The sequence below is a fragment of the Phaseolus vulgaris genome, chromosome 2 (assembly GCF_000499845.2).
Source record: "Phaseolus vulgaris cultivar G19833 chromosome 2, P. vulgaris v2.0, whole genome shotgun sequence".
Classification (NCBI taxonomy): Eukaryota; Viridiplantae; Streptophyta; class Magnoliopsida; order Fabales; family Fabaceae; genus Phaseolus; species Phaseolus vulgaris.
The window spans coordinates 44137749-44159312 of NC_023758.2; the positions used below are offsets into that span (position 1 = coordinate 44137749).

The 21564-nt window shown below is 32.0% G+C and overlaps 4 protein-coding genes across 4 annotated transcripts; 2 read left to right on the plus strand and 2 right to left on the minus strand.

The window, feature by feature from the left end:
- Nucleotides 1–1179: 1179 nt before the first annotated feature.
- On the minus strand, nt 1180–2221 carry LOC137812469 (protein MKS1). Its single transcript, XM_068614451.1, has one exon. The coding sequence runs from the start codon at nt 1963–1965 to the stop codon at nt 1357–1359; it is 609 nt and encodes a 202-aa protein (XP_068470552.1). The 5' UTR covers nt 1966–2221; the 3' UTR covers nt 1180–1356.
- A 2990-nt stretch (nt 2222–5211) lies between these two features.
- Nucleotides 5212–6816, plus strand: LOC137812470 (uncharacterized). The gene is made up of 3 exons (XM_068614452.1): nt 5212–5496; nt 5593–5788; nt 6076–6816. Exons 1-3 carry the CDS (start codon nt 5362–5364, stop codon nt 6561–6563), a joined length of 819 nt encoding a protein of 272 aa, XP_068470553.1. The 5' UTR covers nt 5212–5361; the 3' UTR covers nt 6564–6816.
- Nucleotides 6817–12269: 5453 nt separating this feature from the next.
- Nucleotides 12270–13398, plus strand: LOC137809524 (UDP-glucuronate:xylan alpha-glucuronosyltransferase 1; the record flags this gene model as incomplete). Its single annotated transcript, XM_068610632.1, is given in 3 exon segments — nt 12270–12414; nt 12417–12535; nt 12537–13398. Coding segments are annotated over 3 exon segments (906 nt in total), but the record flags the coding sequence as incomplete, so codon positions are not given.
- Nucleotides 13399–17681: 4283 nt separating this feature from the next.
- LOC137812471 (probable pectinesterase/pectinesterase inhibitor 51) lies at nt 17682–20128 on the minus strand. Its single transcript, XM_068614453.1, has 2 exons — nt 19018–20128; nt 17682–18499 (listed from the first exon to the last, which is right to left on the minus strand). Exons 1-2 carry the CDS (start codon nt 19946–19948, stop codon nt 17796–17798), a joined length of 1635 nt encoding a protein of 544 aa, XP_068470554.1. The 5' UTR covers nt 19949–20128; the 3' UTR covers nt 17682–17795.
- Between the last annotated feature and the right edge of the window lie 1436 nt (nt 20129–21564).

Genomic DNA, 21564 nt, shown 5'->3' on the forward strand with positions numbered 1-21564 from the left:
GAGTCTTTTATGCGTGTGTTCACATGTCATTATTTATTTCAAACTACTAAATTTAAGTGTGTTCTTCGTTAAAATTGAAATTGATACGAAACAAATATAGATTTGGAGGGCCTTTAACGTGTTTGATTATTATACTGACATCAATAGTCACAACTTGAATTCGGGAGTTATTTTGGCAAGGTTTTCTTATCACTGTGACCCAAAACATTTTCTTACAACCCTGCTCTTAAAGAAACTCGTTTAAATACAGCAAAATTATATAATTTAATTAATTTCAGAAACTTTATCCTTTGTTCTTAAAAATTATTTATTTTAGTTCTTATAAATGTTACTTTGATTTTTTTTAGTCCGTATAGGTATATTTTCTTAATATATTATTGTGTATGTTGTCTAAACTTTCAAGGATTAAAAATAAATAAATTATAAAGACTAAAGAGGTATATTTAATTGGGATTTTTAGAGATTTTTGTTGTCAAAAAAGTCTCGTGGTACTCAATGAAAAACATTAAACATTAAAAAAAAGATATAATGATATTTAATCGAGACTACTGGAATTTTTTTAGGGATAATAAAAATCCAGTGATGTTTAATTGAGATTTTAAAAGATTAAAAATAGAATAATCTTGTATCCATTATCATACAAATTCCAATCATTTATTTTGTTGACTGTTTTATGGATATTGTGTGACTTATTTATTTACATATATAAATATTATTCTTAAAAAAATAATTTCATCTAGAACATATTTGAGACTTTTCTTTTTTCATTCAAACCTTTTTCAATATCACTAGTGGTAACAATATAGTTATCCTTTCTGATTGTGGGAAATGTGATCATGAAGGTAAAGTTTCTACTCCTTATAAATGAAATTTTTTTCTCTAAATTATACGTGCAGTCACTCTTCTCTCTTATTCTTCTTCTAGTGAGGCAGAATGTCAAAAGAAATTATATTAAACATCAATCTTTCTTTCTTGGTCACAAAGAAGAACATTCCTGGTCACAAAGAAGAACTTTCCTGGTCACAAAGAAGAAGTTGAAAAATCTATAGTGCAGCTTCTTGGGACCAAATTTAAACTAAAGAAATAGATGAAAGAAAATAAAGGGCAATCCATGGAAACAAATGAAGTGAGCATAATGTGTAGTGCAGCACAGAGTAGTGGATCACTGAATGACCATAGTTTGAAACTTAGAATTGAAGAGTCGTGATGTTGTAATTTTATTCTTCCCTTTGGAACCACAAACAATATCTACGCACTACAAACCATAGTTGAATTTTCCACCATTTCCCCTTTCCAAACCTAATCAATAATCACCACACCAAAAAAAAAAAGGGAAAGTGGTAATGAAAATTAAAATTAGTCGAATAGATTAAAGATGTCGGGCGACGACAGCGGAGAAAACGCGGCGGCGGAAAACAGCCCCGACGGACTTGAGACGAAGCTGTTAGTTGACCAGAATGGGCTCAGGTCGTGCCAAAACGACGTTGTCTGTGACTCGGAGAAAAACCCTGGCGATATCGGAGGCAACGTTGCCGGCGACAATATTCCGGGGAACTGACCCACTTCCACTCCTTCTATCATCAACGCCACATCCTCCTCTCCTCCGTGATCCTTCTCCCTTTCCGATGGACTTGTCCTCTCGATTGCGGCTAGCCTCGCTGCCGGCGAAACGTCGCCGGAGGATGGTCCGGTGAGGCGCTGGACGACGTTCATGAAGTCGTTGACGGGGACGTGGTGGACTTTGGGAGACACGGTGTAGATTATCACCGGCTTTCGGTTCTCCGGTGGCGGCGCTGGTAGGTGCGCGGTGGGGGGCAGCGGCGGCTTACGGGTCTTGTGGATGGTGTGGGAGTCTTTGCTAACTCTGAGCGGCGGTGGACGCGTCCCTTGGAGCTGGAGCTCTTTCTTCCCCGGCGGGGAAGATGCTGCGGCGCCACTGCCGGAGGGAAATTCCGGCAGGTTCATGGCAGAGGTTGTTGATTGAGAGGAAAAGAAGATTGTTATTAAAAAGAGGGCGTTGTTGTTGTTTTGTTGGATCTCAAATTAGCAAGTTTGTAATAATTGTTAATTTATTAGAAAGGAATGCCAAAAGAGAGACTTTGGAGTTTGTTGTTTGAACCAAATAAATCATTTTAATTTTGTTTTTGAGATCAAGGAAATAGATGAGCATTTATTGACCAATAAATGTTTATAGGTCAAAACACGTGTTCTTCTAGTGTTGACAATGAAATATTTCCTCAATAATTAAATTCTTATTAACTTGTCTGTTCTGGCTTATGACACGCCTCATTTGTATAAAACTGGTTGTTGTTTGACACCAATTTTTGCTAGGTAACATTATCGTATCAACTAAACAAAATCACATTCTTAAGTTTTGTTCTTGATGTGTGTGGTGATTCAAAATCCATTTTTATGTCTAATAATTTGCTCTGCCACTGATCAGATCTCTACCAAATGTCATTTTGTCCAACATGGCCATAATTTACATGTTTGATGGATCACATTCTAATGTTTTGTTTGGATTAGAAAGAAAAATTGAAAAAATTAAGTTAAGATGATTTGAAATTTGAAAGGAAAGTCTTAAGAAGGTTAGAGTGTTTAAATTAAAGTAAATAAAGTAAAAAATATAAAGTGTTTACATATATACATAAATCAAATCACAGCACACCATACATACATGATACATAAAAGTACTAAGTGAACTTTAAATCTAACTCAACCTTATAAAACCAGTTTCTAAGATGAGGTTTGCACTAACTAATATACTATAAAGGGTTTTAATCTTTAGTTGACATGAGATCTCCAACATTCTTCTCTTATGTCGATGCTGTGTCACATGATAATTAATGTTACCTGAAACAAGAGTAAAATCAAACTTGAGTGTACTAACACTTTGAGTGAAAGACTAGTTGGTAAAGATTATGCAATCATTTCTCAAGAAAGCTTCAGAACGAACTCATAAGATAAAGCAAAGAACTTGACTTAGAAATATACAATAGGTGAAATGCGAGAGAATTGGGCTGGATTCTAAATAAAAAACATGGTGCTAAATAAGATACAAGATGGATTTTACTTCCTGCATCCCTCATTTTTAAACCTGAACCCTTATAATTTCCAAAATGACTATTTTACACTTTTCGAAATTCATTAAATACATTATAGAACATGTTAGGATTTCTGGAACAAGTTAAAGATTTTGAAACGTATGAAATACATTCTATAATAAATCTTTTAGAACAAGAATTTTGAAATAAACCTTTCTTTTCTTCTTCTTCTTCTTTTGCAGTGGTGATGGTGCAGAAGCGGCGTCATTTCACCCAATTATGAGGGTGCAGGTTCATAAATGGGGTGCAGGAAATAAAAGCCCTACAGTGTTGGTACAAATTAGTTTTAGGCAGGCCCATATGAAGAGAGGGATTGCGCAGATGAAATAGAAGAGTTGAACGGCCCAGTTGAGTAGTAAGATATAATAAAAGCTAAGAAAAAAAAATCGTGATTAAGAATTCACAAGAGAAAAACTATAGGTGGAAGATTAATTTTGATAAGTCCATTAATAAAAGTGGGGCACCTTCCTTAAATTTGAAATATTTGGCTAAATTTTACTTTGAGTTGGTCTTGAAACATTTATATGTTTAGGAAATGGATGTATTATTTAATATCATGCTTGAATAGAAGAAGCAGAATAAAAATCATAAAAATATGTTCAATTTAAATCGCAAAACTCTGATTTAAAATCAATTCAAACGAAACAATAAATATTTTTTACAATTTTATATTTTGCACATATTTTAGTTCTGTACACATTTAATTATATATACTATATTTTGAATATATAAATCAAGTTAATTAGTGTTAAGGTAGTTTTGTGTTTGATTGCTCGGTTCAAAATTTAAATTAAACACCTATTTTTATCAATTTTTAAATTCTATTTTCCAACATTAATTCAACATATCAGGGTCATATCATTTCTGATATATTATACGAGTAAACTTTTATTTAAATAAAATATTAATCATCTATTATAAATTTAACAACAAATAAAATATCAAACTAAAATTTACTATTTTATAAAAGGTACAAGAACTTAATTTAAACAATCAAAACTAAAAAATTAAATCATTTATATGAAAAAATGTCATTCAAATCAAAGAAACTAAATCACTTATATAAAAAAATATCATTATACTGCTATCTTGGCCGTACCATATTTTAAGTTTGTGAGAACAGAATGAAAACTAGAATGAGAAATATTACTCAAACAAATATTTATTAGTTAAATGTCACTTATTTTTATTATTATTATAAATATTAATAATAATAATAATAATAATAATGTACTAGTATGGGTGAGATTGAGATTCGGTCACCCTGACCGAGACCAGGAAAATCTGGTCGATACAAGGGAAACTTGGCCGATACAAGGGAAACCACCACAACCGATTAATGCTCAAATCAAGGTCAGTGAAGCTAATATATCATTAAGGATTAAGTAATACAGTCATAAGTGTGATCCATTCCACTAATTCAGACCCAATAAGGTAAGTTCATTAAAATAATATAAATAGGGCGATTTTCAAGGAGAAAAGTACGTCATTTATTACTGTGCACCTACCCGAGTGTCGATCACCCGCTTTACTGACTTGACCGTCAGAGTGCCTTCTGCAGGTAACTTCCCCATTTTGGCGTTCACCCGAGACTGAGAGCTGAAGGAGAAATACAAAGGCAAGAAGGATCCCAGCAACACCCTAGTAACCTGCCCGAGAAAAGGAAGAAGACAAAGATTTCAACAATTCTCATCTCCCTAACCAGAACAAATAATAATTATATATTAATTATATTATGTTAGTTGGAATGTTTGAAGTAATCTTAAAACATATAGAATGGTTGAAGTCGCGTGAACTAAGATTTTTTTAAAAAAATATTTAATAATCTAGTTCTAATGTTCAAAGTATCACCAATAAAAAATAGTTTAATAAAATTTTGTTCTTAATTAAATTCATTGTTTTCACTGAGTAGAATGATTTTCGGATAGCGAATTCGCGTGATTAAGAAAAAGGAAAGTCTTGAGAGAGATAATTCTAGAATACATTGAAAATACATAGTTGTGTCATTTTCATGATTACTAAAACAAAGAATTAAGATAAGGATATTCCGACAGTATACCTCAGCAACATTTTTAACCTATTTTATTTATAAAAAAAATTATTCCTTGATTTAATATATATTAAGCTTATCAGCACTGAACCTCATCTATGATCTGTCACCACAGAGGTGCTGTTTCCACCGCCATTCCATGTTATATATAATAAATCCAAACCTCACACTTATTTCCACTTCTCTTTTGACTTTCACAAAACGGAGATGGCAAGTTTAGAGGAAGACGAGTTGGTACAAATGGTGCAAGATTTTATAGAATCCGAATCAACATCCTCCACAACTTCCACTTCCTCAAATTGCCACACCTTAAGCCACACAACCCAATATTTTATTCTGCAGGTAGGTACTGTTCTATGTCTCCGGTTTTTTCTCCATCTTTGTCTTGGTTTTAAGGTTGTCTCTTATCTGTTTTCTCTATGTTGTTTATGGTTTCAGGATGTTCTAAGGAGTGAGGGTGATGCAGCAGCTGAGGCTAAGGTGTTGAAGTGTGTACTGAAGCATATGAGAGGTAGAAAGGTTGCAGAGAAAAGAACTAGTCTCAGTAGATGGCTTGCTATGAGGATGAAAATGGATGGCCTTAATGCCTCTATATGCCACACGTCTTGGGCCACCTCTTTGGGTTGTCCTGCTGGTGGGTCTTTCTTTATCTGCCTTTTCACCACTTCTAGTTAAATCTGTGTACCCAAATGAAATATCCAAATTTGGACTTCAATTGCTACATATTTGGATTATTTGGTTTACTGTGCTAAGGAGATAGGTGTAAAAATTTAAGGCAGACATGATGTACCCTTTTGGTAGTTCTTATGTTAAAATTTGAAATCTGTCCTTGGATGTCAAAATTAATGTGGGGACACAAGGCACTATGGACTATGAAGTGAAATTTATCCTTTTTTTTTGTGTTTGTGCAAACATGAACAGGTGAATACGAGTATATTGAGGTGATACCAGAGGATGAGGATTATGGTAAACCTTTGAGGGTGATTGTAGATATAGATTTCAGGTCCCAATTTGAAGTTGCGAGGCCTACACAACACTATAAAGAATTGACAGATTCAGTTCCTGACATTTTTGTTGGGACTGAGAAGAAGCTGTGCAACATAATTTCCTTGCTGTGTTCTGCTGCTAAACAGTGCCTAAGAGAGAAGGGTCTTCACGTGCCTCCATGGAGAACCGCTTCATACATGCAAGCCAAGTGGCTCTCCGTGAGTCGAAAAGAGGCTAACCATGCAGGTGGTGGAAGAGAAACTTATGTGGGATCAAACGGTGATGTCATTGGTGATGATGAACATACTGATATTATTGGTGAGTGGGTACCTCCATTACTGAAGCCCAAGAAAAGAGATTTGGGTGGTGGATCTAGTTTGTCAAATCAATTATCTAACATGAGTCTAAACTATTGTTGCTAGCTAGGCGAGTCTCTTTATCCTCAGAACTACTCAATTTTGGTCTCGATTTTGGACTTCTTTCTGCTGAACTCTGTGATCAACATCACAAGTATTTTTGTATTGCCATAAAATAAGCACACTCAGCACAGAAAAGAAACAAATAACCACTGCTTACGTTAGTTTTGGAGTTTAGTTCTTATTTTGTGAGCAAGCAGTGCCTGTAATCCACTGGAGGATCCTGTTGTTGAATAAAGGAATATCCTTATCTGTTTCATTTTTTTTTTCTGCTTCAAAGGTTTTCAAGCTATGTATGTGAACCATGTGCCTTTAGATGAGAATAACATTTTTCTAAGAATCACATTTTTCTGATTTAAGAATATCCTTGAATTTGTTTCTAAGGCAATCTAGGGGTAATTTCCACTTGAACTTGGAAATGTTGAGAGACAAAGGTTATATATTTTCGTGTTTTAAATGTAAAACGTGGAATGTTTATACCATGGATGTGGATAATGTTGGAAAGGAAAGATATGATTCCTTCTTTCTGCCCCTTGTTCCACACCACACTTTTTTTTTAACTTTGGAACTTTTAATATATTTTCTATTTCTATTCTTATATATGGAATGTTTACTTTTGTGTAAAAAAAACGAAATGTTTATATAAAAGTAATTTAATTCGCATATACATCACTCAGAAATCGACACGAAAGTACTCCACGAGATAATTAAATTGAAAATGCTTTTACTTGGAACTCAAAATATTATATTGACGTTTTTAATTTGTCTTTGTAACTAAATTCAATAAGATCAACTTGGTGACGAAATATGAATAATTTGCATAACAATTTTTGGTTTAATTCTTTAAGCTACATTGTTTCATACATGGATTGTTGGAGGCAATGCAGGAGAGTTGATGAAATCGATTTGTATTAATAAAAATGTTAAGAAATGAGAGGTATGATGGATCCACATATTAAGCTTCTTTGGGTAAGACTTTAGAAATGAGACAAATTCAATTTGAATTATGATTTTATTTAAATTGTCTCGTTTGTCCCACTTGCTTTTCATGTAATGCACCTATATAACTAATTATCTTTCAAGTATAATCGATTATATAATTTTTTAAATAGTATAGTGTAAATGTTTACCTAATTCGATTATATAGTTTTTTTAAATAGCATAGTAAGAATATACCTAATTGATTATGCATGATTTTATGTATATTCATAATCTACATGTCTATAGTCTATATTAGGAGTCCTAATAAATCAATTATACATTATTGATAATCTGTTAAAACTGAAAGAAGCTGAAAACAAAAGAAAAAGAAATAAAAACAAAATAAAGTATAAATTACATTTATATTTGTTTGAAGATAACGAAACCCAAAAATAAAAAAATTGTCATTTTAAATAATAATGAATAAATAAATTAAAAGTTATAATAACAAAGTTGCACATTTATTATGAAGAGAAGAAACTTGGAAAAATATCAATTTTATATTTTATTTCTTTTTATATTTAAGTGAAAAAAAAGTAAAAGATGTGGTTAAATATTTCTTTGTCAGTTTTTTCCTGCTGCGTTTTTTGTTTGTTTCCCTAATTAGTCACTCTCACTTCACACTTTCCTTTAAAATGCTAAATAACCACTGTAATATTTTATTATTAATAAAAAAAAGACTATTTTAATCTTGTTGGAGTTTATCACTTTTTTTTTAAATGAGTATATATGTAGGTACACAATCAATTAATTCTTAGATTATAAGTCTTTTGGAACCTCTAACACACACCTTTCACGCCGAATGATAATTTGAATGATAATTTGTGTGTAAGATACCATATTATAAATGATTCGATAACGGTTCAATAATGTATAATCTGATAAGACCAATAAACTATTGTTAGGATAGACTTTAAATTATTATGTGAATCTTCAACATTGCAATGTGTAAATATTTTAAATAAAATCAATATTAAATTTAATCTTTAGTTGTGTCTATCATAAACTAACTAATATTTGAACGACTCTTCCTCTTTAAATCCATAAGAAACTTGAGAGAGTACGAGTACAGAAATCCGAGTGGTGGCAATTATGAGTACATAGAGACAGCAAATTTGTGACATTAGCCTCCATTAGTTAGTTGTCAATAGTTGTTGTAGCTTTCTGATCCTAGGAATTACGTGTGTTCATGTAAGAAAACAAGGTAGCATTAAAGTATATAGAAGAAATAAAACGTGGAATCTAGCCATCCTCTAACCTAGTTTGTTTTTATTGCTCAGAATCTGCAAAGATGGGTGTCTTTCACTGCATATATTTTTGAGATTTTATCACCCACAAAATGGAAGAGAGAGAGAGAGAGAGAGATGAGTACTATCATATTGAGGAACATTGAAAACCGTATATAAATACTATCCAAAAAAAGTGACTAGACGGAAGGAGATAGAGATGATTAGGTTATGGATGAGAGGGTAGGTTTTGGAAGGGAGGAAGAGATAAAAAAATGAATGGAACATTGAATAAGGTGTAACCATGTCAATGAAACCAGTGGCAATGGGAAAAACATGTGGCAGCAAAACCATGGGAAACTAGGTGACGTATACGACAAATAGACATGTCCCTTTCGCTTTTCATTTTTAATCCAATCATCTTTTTTTGCTTACTACGATGCACTTCTTCCACTTTCATCGTTTCATTTCTACACACGTATTCAAGTGCTAAATCTCACATAATACATCGCACCACATTCGCTACGTTTATAATCTACACAACCCTTTCAATTCTTGTCCATTTCTATGTCAATTATTGAGTTCATTAAATATACTTTCTTCACCATCTCATCATTTTTTATATTTATATCATCACCTTTTTCAATCATTAAATGCCATCTAATCATTTCTTTCGCTTATCTTATTATAAGAATAACCGCTAAGATAATATATATATATATATATATAAAATTAATTTGAGGAAAGTATTAAGAAAATAATAATTATTATAGATAATATTATTATATCTAATTATATATTATTAATTTAATAATAATAGAATCTGAATTTCTATCTAATTATATTATAATTTGGGAGAAAAACTCTCATACACTACTATATATTTTTTATACATGAAATACACACAAAATAATAAAGACATTTTATTTCTTTTCATCTTCTTACCTACAATTGCCCTTGTACCACTATATGCATGCATACATGGTAATTTCTTCGCACTGTGTTTTCTCTTTCAGGCTACCTGTATGCCTTAAGAGTAAAGCTCCAAGGTAGAAAATAAAAGTTTATGATTCCTTTTATTAACCTTCTTACTGTATTTTTCACATTTTTATTGATGTTTGTTTTCACATTTTTATTGATGTTTGATAGTAATAAACCTGTGATTTGGTTAGTGAAATAGTATAAAAGGATATCTTTGGAAGATAATTTTAGGTGTTGGATACTGTCAGCCACTAATTTCTTCAAATGCTAGCGCACTTTAGTTCAACATAAAGTGAAAATTGTAATGAAGAGAGACAATTATATGTCTGATAACGTTTCAGGGAATAGTTAAGAATATACCCTATTTGACATCAAACATATGGATTGGGACCTTAACTCTCTTCAAAAGAAAACTTGTTTCATTAACGGTTAACTTAATATCTACACAGTACGTTTTATTCTCAACACTTTTAAATAAATGATTGAGAAAACACAAGCCTGTTGATCATAGTTGGCACCTAATAAAATGCAAAAAGTACTATTTATTTGATCAAAGTTTAGTGATTAGCTTAAAAGATCTTAAAATTAAGCCGTGCTGATACCGTAGATACCTTGCTTAACTAATTGATTGTTAATTGACTTCCTAAACGACTAAAAGTGCAAAATTTGAACTGTACGTAATGTGTAACACATCACGTCTTCCTCGTAGTAATGTTAATCGATCTATAATTGGATAATTACATAAACATAATTAAAAGGGCTAAAAATAGAAGAAAAACTAGGATTCAGAAAAATATATTGAAAGATAAAAGCAAAGTTGGTGACTCTATCCAAAAGTAAAAGAAGCAGAAGGAAATGAGAAAAATTCTCAGAGACGTTACTCTGTCAGAATGTCTACATTGACTCAAACTTCCCAACTATGTCATAATGCGTCCATTCCGTCTCTTTATCTTTGTTCTCCACAAGCCTCTAAATTACTATACTTTTTCCAGATATCTCAACCTCCATCTCTCTCTCATTTTTACAATATTATAAACTTTTTCTCTGCATATAAAATCTCTTAGAGGATTGTGGTTTTGAGGTTGAAGAGGACGTGAAAATTTACACGCTGCATTAGACACAGATGTTTTATGTTTGATCGGTTTATGAAATCATGTAAAGATAGTTTCCAAGTTCTTATTTATTTTTGTCCACAATTCCATTATACAGACCTAATAGTTGTTTGAACTATATTTCTATTTTTATATTATATTATCTTGGGCTATAATCATAATCAGTTCATATTGGTTACTCGTCCAAATGTTGCTGTAGCTGAAAAGTGAAAAGATAGAAGAATGGCTACTTCCCCACGTGGCCTTAAAACCGTTTTCCAGCATCCATGTGAGTTCCTTCTTGTTACACTTTCTGCTTTACGTTCTCAACTTTTCATTGGTAATAAGCTCTTAACAGGGGTGTTCCCTCCATTAGTTTGAAAAGTTCCAAGCGAAAATCACTTTTTAGGTCCATTTTTCATTTTCATAAGGTCTAATATCTATTTCGTGCTTAATATACTAAATGCAGACGCTGACACCAAAACCTGCGTGTGGTTCTAATGTGCTAATTAGAGAAAAGTTAGCTACAGATAACATCCAAGCAACTTAAACAAGCGGCGAAAAATTGATTTTATTTTTTACATATTTGATAGTACCATGTGATTTTTATTATTTTAATCAACATATTTACTTATATATAATGACTCTAAATATTCTTTAATAAACTGCACACATTACAATCGGCCTCTGACTTTTACTTCTTCCATAGGTTAAAAATAGTGTATAAATATAACAGGTCTAATTGAATGGTTGCAGGGATTATGTCAAAAAAATTAGAGCAAAGTATAATTTTTACCCAACTTGGACCATTGGAGTGGGCCTCACAAGATAACGTCAAGATAAAATTAATGAGTCCAGCAAGATCATTTTTCTTCCTGCACCCCACAATTTTCTAAATTCCGAAACTGACCTTGATCTTTTATTTGAAAAAGGACACCAAGGTTACCAAAAATCGGAATCTGGGAGTGTGCTACGGATTCATCAATCTGGAACTGAATATTTTTTTTTTCTAGATGAGGGGTGTTTCAGAAGCAAATTTTGCATAAATTATTGATTTCTGGATTGCTGAATCCGAAAGCCTAATTCTGTTACGGATTGGTGGATCCGGAATGTTTGTTTTTTAATTATGGATTATGTGAATCCAGAATGCATATTTCTGTTACAGATTGGTGGATCCAGAATGCATTTTTTGAATGATGAATTTTTAAATGTAAAATACATATTTTGAATTACGGATTGATGGATCCGAAATTTTACCGAAAGTGTCAATCCAAATTTTTTTCGGATTCCATAATCCAGAATGCAAAAAAATAAATATGTATTTTAGGATTTTTAAAAAATAATTTAGTCTTTCAGGGTTACAGGAAAAAACGGCCTCCAAAACGTTATTTACATGGATATTTTTATTCTTAACCACTCAAAATGACTAATCATTACCCTTCTCTGTTATTACGACAAGAAGTGGTTTAGAAGCAGCAGGGTGGAAAATTAGGACAATGCAAAGGATCAGAAACCCAAAGGCTGAAAAAGATGCTTACAATGAATGGAACTACAGCAAGTTCCGTTTGTGGCAGCTTACAATTACGACAAGATAATATTCATTGGTGCAGATTTGATCATTCTAAGAAATATAGATTTCCTATTTGGGATGCTAGAAATCACTGCAACAGGAAATGATGGCACACTTTTTAACTCGGGTATATATCATGGTGGTTGAGCCATCAAATTGCACATTCAAGCTCCTAATGGATCATATTAATGAGTTTGACTCCTACAACGGAGGGGACCAGGGATACTTAAATGAAATATTTACATGGTGGCACCGAATACCAAGACACATAAACTTTTTGAAGCATTTTTGGGTTGGAGATGAGGAAGAAAAGAAGAAAATTAAGACTTTGTTATTTGGTGCTGACCCTCCAATTCTATATGTCCTTCACTATCAAGGAATGAAGCCGTGGTTGTGCTTTTGGGACTGCGATTGTAACTGGAATGCTTATATCTTTCACGAGTTCGCAAGTGATGTTGCTCATGAAAGGTGGTGGAAGGTGCATGATGCAATGCCTAAGCTTTTGGAACAGTTTTGCATGTTGAAGTCAAAGCAGAAGGCCCAGTTGGAATGCGATCGTAGGCAAGGTGAAATTGCAAACTACTCAGATGGGCATTGGCGAATCAAAGTTAAACATAAGAGGTTGAAGAAAGGCATGGATAAGTTGTGTTCATGGAAAAACATGTTGAAGCATTGGGGTGAAACCAATTGGACTGATGATGAGTCTTATTATACTCCAACACCACCTGCCATTGCCACAACATCCCTTTCTGATCTGAGACATGTGAATTGAGCTTTCTACCTTTCTTGCAAATGTTAATAATTTTCTTGGTGCAGAAAAATGGCATCAAGGGAGAAAATTGTCCTGCTTCAGTTTTGAATGAATATGGTCTATTCTACACTCTTTTTTGGTGTGTGTACTGAGTCTACTCTACAGTCTGATCAAGTATTATGACAAATCTCATCAATTCAATTTCAAAAGCAAGTGAAAAATCACTTTTGGGTATTGTAAATATATGGGAAACACCAGGGACGGAACCAAGTAAAAAACTCTCGAACCAAGTGAAAAACTCTCGAACCAAGTGAAAAACTCTCGGAGGCCAATTAAAAATCTGAAATTTATTCAATCTGTGTAATTTTATCGAAATATTATAGTTTTTTGTCTTTAAAATAATCCAAAAACATGCAATATATATATATATATAAAAAGATATAATATTACAAATGTTAATAATAATTTTTCATGAAGAACTTTCATGAATTTTGCAATGAAGTGATATTTATTTTAATAATATTATTGTAGAAAACTTCAATAATTCTATTATATTGAAATTAATTATATTAATTGTTAAAATATTTTATAAAAATAGCAGTGAATAATTATTGAAGAAGATTTATTTTAAACAGTAGAAAGCTTTGGACATTTGGGAAAATAAAAGAAAAAGAAGAGTATTTTTTTCATGCTTTAAAAATAAATTTTTCGTAGAGCTCTGCAATAAAAGTTTTAACTACCAATTATTTAGTTTCTAAATTTGGTAGTAAAATATTTTAGTTGTTAATTAGATACCAATTTAAAAACTATTTAATAATAATAGAAATTAATTTAAAAATTATTTTTTTTTAGTTTTTAAAATGGTTTTTAATTTTGTTAATATTATAATTAATTATTTTAATATCTAAAAATTGATTTTTATTTCATGATTTTGTTATAGTGTTTCTAAGAAAAAAATAAAAAATAATAGTGATTAGTACAGTTGTGTGGTTGAGGTTTTAAATTCAACACATAATGGTTGGGGACAGATGAATAATGGTTGAACTAACACACATATTATTCAACTATATTCTCTTAGCAGAACCACTCTCTGACAAACTAGTTCAATGGGTGATTATGAGCCACAATATTCCAAGTACACATGGAACCAACAAACCTGGTCATTATTATATTGATCTGTGAGGAATAAGAGCATTTGTATACAAAGTGGATAGCCCTATATTGCTTATTCATCCTAAAGCAGGTAGTGCAGGTAGTGGACAAACCACTGATTCCTATGTGTGGCACCAATTTCAAAGACTCCAGAAACAAGTTGCTAATGGATTATTACAGTGCCTAATCAAATCCCAAAAATAGCATTAGTGCAGCAATGCAAATTTAGGTGAAGATTGCACTATGCCCAACCTTTCATTTATTTATTACATAGCCTAAAGTAATGAGACAAATTTACGAAAATATAAAGTTTTGTCCAGTCTCAAAAACTTCCAAGAATTATACCTTTTGGAAAATAAAATGATGAATGGTGAACAAACTCTGATGTGAACTGTGAAGCATTCAGTTTTGATTTGGAATATTTTTGAAGAACTTTCCGCAACATGTGACTACTGCCAACACTATCAGTTCTTCATGTCAACAAGAATAGTGGTGCTATTCTGCAGTGCTCAAGTCAATGAAAATGTGGACTGTGTTGTTGGTCACTGCGTATAAAACCATTGTTAGATAACTACAAATTATCACGCATCTATGTATTACAAGTGATTAGATTTTTAATCTATAAATGTAACCTTCGTGTTATCTATCTTCTAGGGTACTTTCTTTATAAAGATCTACTTAGATACTGCATTATAATTATTTTCTATCATCTCATTGATTGATTCTATCTACAAACTATGTGATCTAATTTATTCAATTGTCTATGTATTTATATGCGAATATAGAAATAAAGATTATGTCATTCTTAAAATAAGTATGAAAACTATCAGCCTCAATAATGTTATTATCTTCGAAATAACTGATAAGGATATATCATAAGAGATAACAAACTAGTAAAAACATAAAATAATTATGATATAAAAAAACTTATTATTGTGTCTCTAATCTATTCTCCTATAGCATGTTGGTGACACTTGATGTTCAAGTTAATTAGTAATTTTTGGCATGTGATACTAATATACTTACAAGAATTCATTGAACACTTTCAACCACATTAGAATGAGATAGACGCTCCAATGCTTTAGTAACATGAAATATATACGATAAATGTAAACATAAATATAATACAAATATAATATGTATTTATTAATAATGAGGTGAATCATCATAAAAAAATAACATAAATACTATTTACTTAACATAGGATCCCTTATTAGGGATAGGGATATTGAAGATATTATTGTAATCCTATAACTAGTTTTAAATTCCTTTTAGAAGAATAGAATTCTTTTAGGATGTTGTTCCAACTTACACACTCCATGCGCGATGGATTGGCGAGTGGGTGACTCATTTATTTGGATAGTGAGTGTGTAGATGAAGAACATTCTACCTCATTTTTTTTCTCTCAATATAGGACAAGAGAAATTTACTTGCATACCCTTAACCCTAACACATGCATGACACGACACTACGAGATAATGGCACTAGCACAGTACAAAATCAATTTTTCATGCAATGTTTACAACATGAAAATCGATTTATTAATTTTCATGAGAATCAATTTTGTTAATTTGTTGGTGATGAAAATCAATTCTTTGGATAGTTATAGAGGGGTCAAAATCAATTCTCCCATGTGAGTAAATAAATTTCCTTTGTGTTATTTAAAGGAGAATTATCCTTAAATTAATTTTAATGTTCTTTGACTTTTATAGAAAATCGATTCTCATATTAAATATTACATATAAATAAAAATATTTAATTATACTATCAACAATAACTTATAATTATAAATAATGATAGTAACAAAATAAATTATAATATAAATAAAACATATATATTTATATAAAATAAAAATATATATAATTATTATTATTATTTTCATAAATTACAATATATTTAATAATATTATTTAAATTTAATACAAAATTATTTTATATTAAAATTAAAAAAAATGAAAATTATGGATAATTTTTAGGTAATAATTTTCAATTTTTCATCCAAAAATATTGACAATTATGGATATGCTTATTTTATTTTTAATTGAAACAACATAATTTTATGAAAAAAATTTATGATCTGACAAATACATTTATTTTTCCTATTGTCAATTAATATACGGTACCAAAATAATATTTTAATTACAATAAATAAAAAACAAATAAATATTTTTTTATACTTTAATAATATTATTTTTATCACAATTTTTAATTTTTTTTATGTGTAATTCGTATTTTTTTTAAAATAATTATTTAACTGTTTCAAAAATAATTTATAAAAATTTAATTGACTCAAATAAACATATCATAATTTTTCATTCAAATATTTTTTAACGACAAAAATAAATTTATAAATTATATTTTACACTTTTAAAAATAATCTCTTAATCATTCCATTATTTATAAATTTCAATAAAATATTTTCACAATTTTACTTTAATATCTCTCGATTCAAACAACACCAAACGTTCTTTTAAATCCTCACGCATGACTATAGTTGCGTCCGTGGTTAAAAGTTAAATTATGTGAAAATGAGCAGGCAATATAGTTTGTTTTGTGATTCACGTGCAACTCTATGTGAACATGGATACTTTATGAATAGGAATGGTTGCATAAGCAACTAAATGACCCCTTTGCCCGGCCAATGGCTGACACTTGTACTACACCCCCATTAACTTCTTTCAATAAACCTCACCATTTCTAACTTCCTTCTCACCGCCAAATAGTTCCTTTATTTATACACAACAAAATATTTCTCTTTATTTCATGTCATTTGTATAATGGAAGATGGTTTAAAAGTTTCGTCCATATAACAATTTTAGAAATTGAAAAATCAATGGTTCTGTTACAAGATCGTGCTGCCCATATCGTCTTTTCTTTGGACGGAAAGTGGTACAAGGAACAACTTTCTTTAACATGTCAAGCACCCACTTGTACATGCTTCATTGATGGTTTAAAAATTAAAATAAATAAATAAATTTGATATTTTACAATAATTTCCGGAATATCTGTCGCATAAAATTTCTTAAAATACCTTTTTCTTTCAATTTCTAACATATAGTAAAACTGTCGATCAAGAATTGGGGGTATTCCCAACCCAACCCAACCCATATATACTCGTGGAACATGTAAACTTAGAACAGAGTATTGTGTTGAAATCCCGTTTGCAATGATTCAGGGAAAAAGAAAATTCCCATTATCTAAAGCATAAAATGGATGATGCAAGATTTTGAATATATATGATTAAGTTTAACGCTGTTTTCCATGATTTGAACTAATAACCAAACACGTTAAATCATCCATATAGGGTTGAACCCAGTAAAGTGAGTGGGATGAGATGTATTGCCACTTGTAGTTTTCCAGCAGGACTCGTTGATTTAAAATTTCTTCCTAACGGGAAAGCTATTATTATTATTATTGTATCGATTGATAATTGGTGATTTACAAGGGGATGAATAAAAAGTCCTGCATTTCACGTGCTCTCCATTAATTACGACGAAGGGGTAGCGGAAGATGATGATGGAATCCAATCATTTCCTTGAATGAAATTCTGCACTGAATACGCTAGGATGTGGTCTTGAGGGATCTTGCTACTCCAGGACACCCTCTGAGACAAATCAGAACCAGGTCCCTTGTTCCCAAACTCCCCATAGTAGAGGGTCTTGAGGGCAAAGTCACCACTCCATGGCATCCAACCCTGGGGTGTCAAAATCACCGCCAACTCTGAATTAACGAAAATCGTTCTGGAATACTCCTTCCAAGGCCTACCCAAATAGTTCTTGTGCACCTTAGGGTTGCTGTGATACAAAGCCAGGTACTCCTCCGTCCCATTAATCACACAGTTCTGGAAAACAAAGCCTGTGGGTTGTGAAGGGTCTGTTCTCCCATGTGCAGTGATAGCATTGTTCTCGCCCTTCTCTGGATGCAGTTGCCTGGGACGAACCAGGACGAGACAGTCTTGGAAAACTGCAGCAGAGTTTCCAAAGATGAAATCCACGTTGCCCTCAATGCGGCACGACTTGTAGAATTGGCGCAGGGAGTGAGCATAGAGAGTGTCTTGGTTGCCCAAGAATTCGCAATTCTCAATCACCGAAAGATCACTGTCTGATCTGAATGCCACTGCTTGGTGTGCGTCAGGACCAGCCGTGTTCTCAATCGTCAGATCCTTTGCCATGAATCCATCCCCAAGAACAGCTGCCATCATAGTTATATCAAATTAATTAATTATTCAAATCTTATACAAAACTCCTCTTAATTTTAAAACACTACAGTCTCACTCTTTTTACATTAAAGATTTAAGTTTTAAAACTATTAGTTTAAATTTTTCGTACAATTCTCAAAATAAGAAGTATAAACATAATTATAGAAAATTTTAAAAGATACTAAATCAATTTATTCTACAAAATTAAGTTAAATAGACATTTTAATTCCTGAAAGTACAAATAGTGTCAATTTATAAAGAATAAAAATATTAATATGCAATATTTTAATATGTAAAAAGGGAGTTAATTTTTATGCAACTATTTTATCCAGGTATACTATTTCTGCATTCTAATTATTTAAGTACCAAATTAATGTTAAGCAGTAAAGTTAATGTAGAAAATTATGCTGTGTTACTCATTTGAGAAGAAATGTGATTTTTTATTATCTGGAAGAGCTACTGAGGGGAAGAAAATGACGAATTTACCCATAAATATATAATTGAAACGTACCGACGGTGGCAGAGTTGTAAGTTGTCATGGCTTGTAGCCCCACGTTAGCGTCACCGGTTATTACCGTCTTGCCAATGCCGTCACCCAAGAACACCACATTCCTCTTCGCTAACGGAATCCTAACTGTCTCCTTGTAAACTCCCTCTTTTATGAGTATGACAAACCTCTTCTTCCCGTCGCCGTTATCTGGCGCGGCGTTAACGGCCTCTTGTATGGTTTTATAACAGCCGTCAGCTCCGTTCTTACAGACCGTAACGTCGGGCTTCAAATTGGGCGGAACACCTCCCACGGGGCCGGAATCGCCGGAGGCGATGGTGCCCCAGAAGCCGTCGCGCTCGGTGACGGGAGGCTTCCACGAAGCGGTATCGTTTCCGAAGGCGTCGAGGGAGAAGACCATGTTGAGGGCGTTGCTGGAGAGAGATTCGAGGGAGTCAATGAACGCCATGGCTTTGCCGACGGCCGCGGACTCGTTAGCATATTTGAGGCCGCTCCAGCAGTCGTACTGGTACGCGAGCGCGGCGCCCAGCCACGCGCGCGCGTCCTTGATTTTGCCTTGTGGCAGCGCGTCGCTGGCGAGGGAAGTGCGGTGGTTCGAGTTGTCCAATACTTCCACGCAGGTGGAGGCGGCCATGGTGAGGTTGCGGCTGCCGCCGGCGTTGTCCAGGAGGGACTTTACCATGGACTGCGCGGTGGCGAGGTTTTCGGAGTAGATGGCGACGGCGGCCTGGATGAACTGGAGAGAGGAGGGGTTGGGCGGGAGTTTAGGGTATTGGGAGAGAGAGGTTTGACATTGCTGCGGAAATCGCGTGGCAGCGCAGGCTTGTTGGATCTCCTGCGTGACGGATTTGACGGCGGCGACGGGCGGGGCTTTTCGGTGGGCAGCGGAGAGGGTTAGGAGGAGGAAGAGAGAGAGGAAGAAGAGATAATCCATGGTGGAATGTTGGGAGAATGAGTGATGGTGGAAGGTATTTATAGGTGTATGTGATAATCCATGATTAATTTAGATTTTGTTTTTTTGTTTTAGAAAGATGGCAGTGGTATGAATGTTGGGTGTGGTTTTTGTCCCGTGACTCTGAATTTGGAAGCGGTTCACGGGTTTGTTTGTTGGTTTGAGGGATGAAGGAGTGACCACTTTTGTCATTATCAATTTCATAATTAAGGTACATTTATTTTTGTGTTTAATAAGAGAGGTGCAATAATGTTATTATTGCAGAAACGTTACTATTGACCCTAAATTATGCGAAGTTGTGATGAGGCATGAATTTGGAGTGATGAAGGATGTGAAAAAGTAAACAGTAAGTGGTACGTGGAGTAAGGAGTGAGAGGGAAGCTATTATGTTCTCAGTATCGCAAATTTTTACTAAAGGAGAAATAAATAATGTATTAATTAAATTTTTACAAACTTATTAAATATTGTAATAACTTTAATAAATTTATTGAGTTGATTATGTAATATATTAAATGATATATTAAATTAGGTTGCGTTGCTAATAAAATAACATATTACAATTATTTTTTTATTTTTTAAGTAGTACATAGTATTTTTTTAAAATATTGTATTGTGATTTAAAATTAATAAAATTTTAAATTTTTTAATAATGATAAAACTATTTGATAATAAAAATTAAAAATTTAATTTATGATTTAAATTAATTATTTAAGTTAATATTGTAACTATGTATTTATTTAAATGCATTAGAAAGATTGTTTCCTAAAATAATTTAAATTGAAATTTAAAATGAATATTATAAATATCATTTATTAAAACGATAAGAAAATTCATAAATTTAAACTAGAAAAAACAAAATAATAATATCTACAAAGTGGATAAATAAAATTATAAAAAAAACTCTCAAATTCTAACTTATTTTTTTATAATAATGTGTCAAAATGAAAGCTTAGAAGTTAGTTTTCATCCTGAATAATAAACAGTATTATTTAAGTAAATATCGTAAATAATATGTGATTTGAGATATAATATGTGATTTGAGATTCTATTAGATAAGAATATTTTATTTTATATAATTGAATATAAATCGGTTTTATGGTTTTATGAGATTAAGTTATATTTTAAATTTTATAATATAAATTTTAATAACTGAGGAAAAAAATTGTCCGTTCCTTATTATGTTTATTAATTTAAATATTTTGTATTTCTTTTAGATAAGATTATTTAGTTATTACTTTAATTAATGTTAGACAGATGTTTATTAAAGTCATTGTTTTTACTCAATGTAACTTAAGATTAATTCTTGATAAGTTTATTAGAGTTTTCTTCTCAAAGTTAGATGAACTATTTTTTATGTTAATTAAATTTTAAGTTAGATTAATTGCTTTTTGTTAATTATAATTAGGATTTTTTTATCGATGTTAGTAACATTATTTTTTAGTCTATACAAGGTAATAGAGGTTTTCTTTTCTACTTTATTTAAATTATTTTCCCACTCATATTAGTCATAATTTTTTTTTATAAGTTGTGGTTTTTTATATCAACAAATTACTTTTCTGTCATAGCCAATTTTTTCAAGTTGACATATATTTGTTATT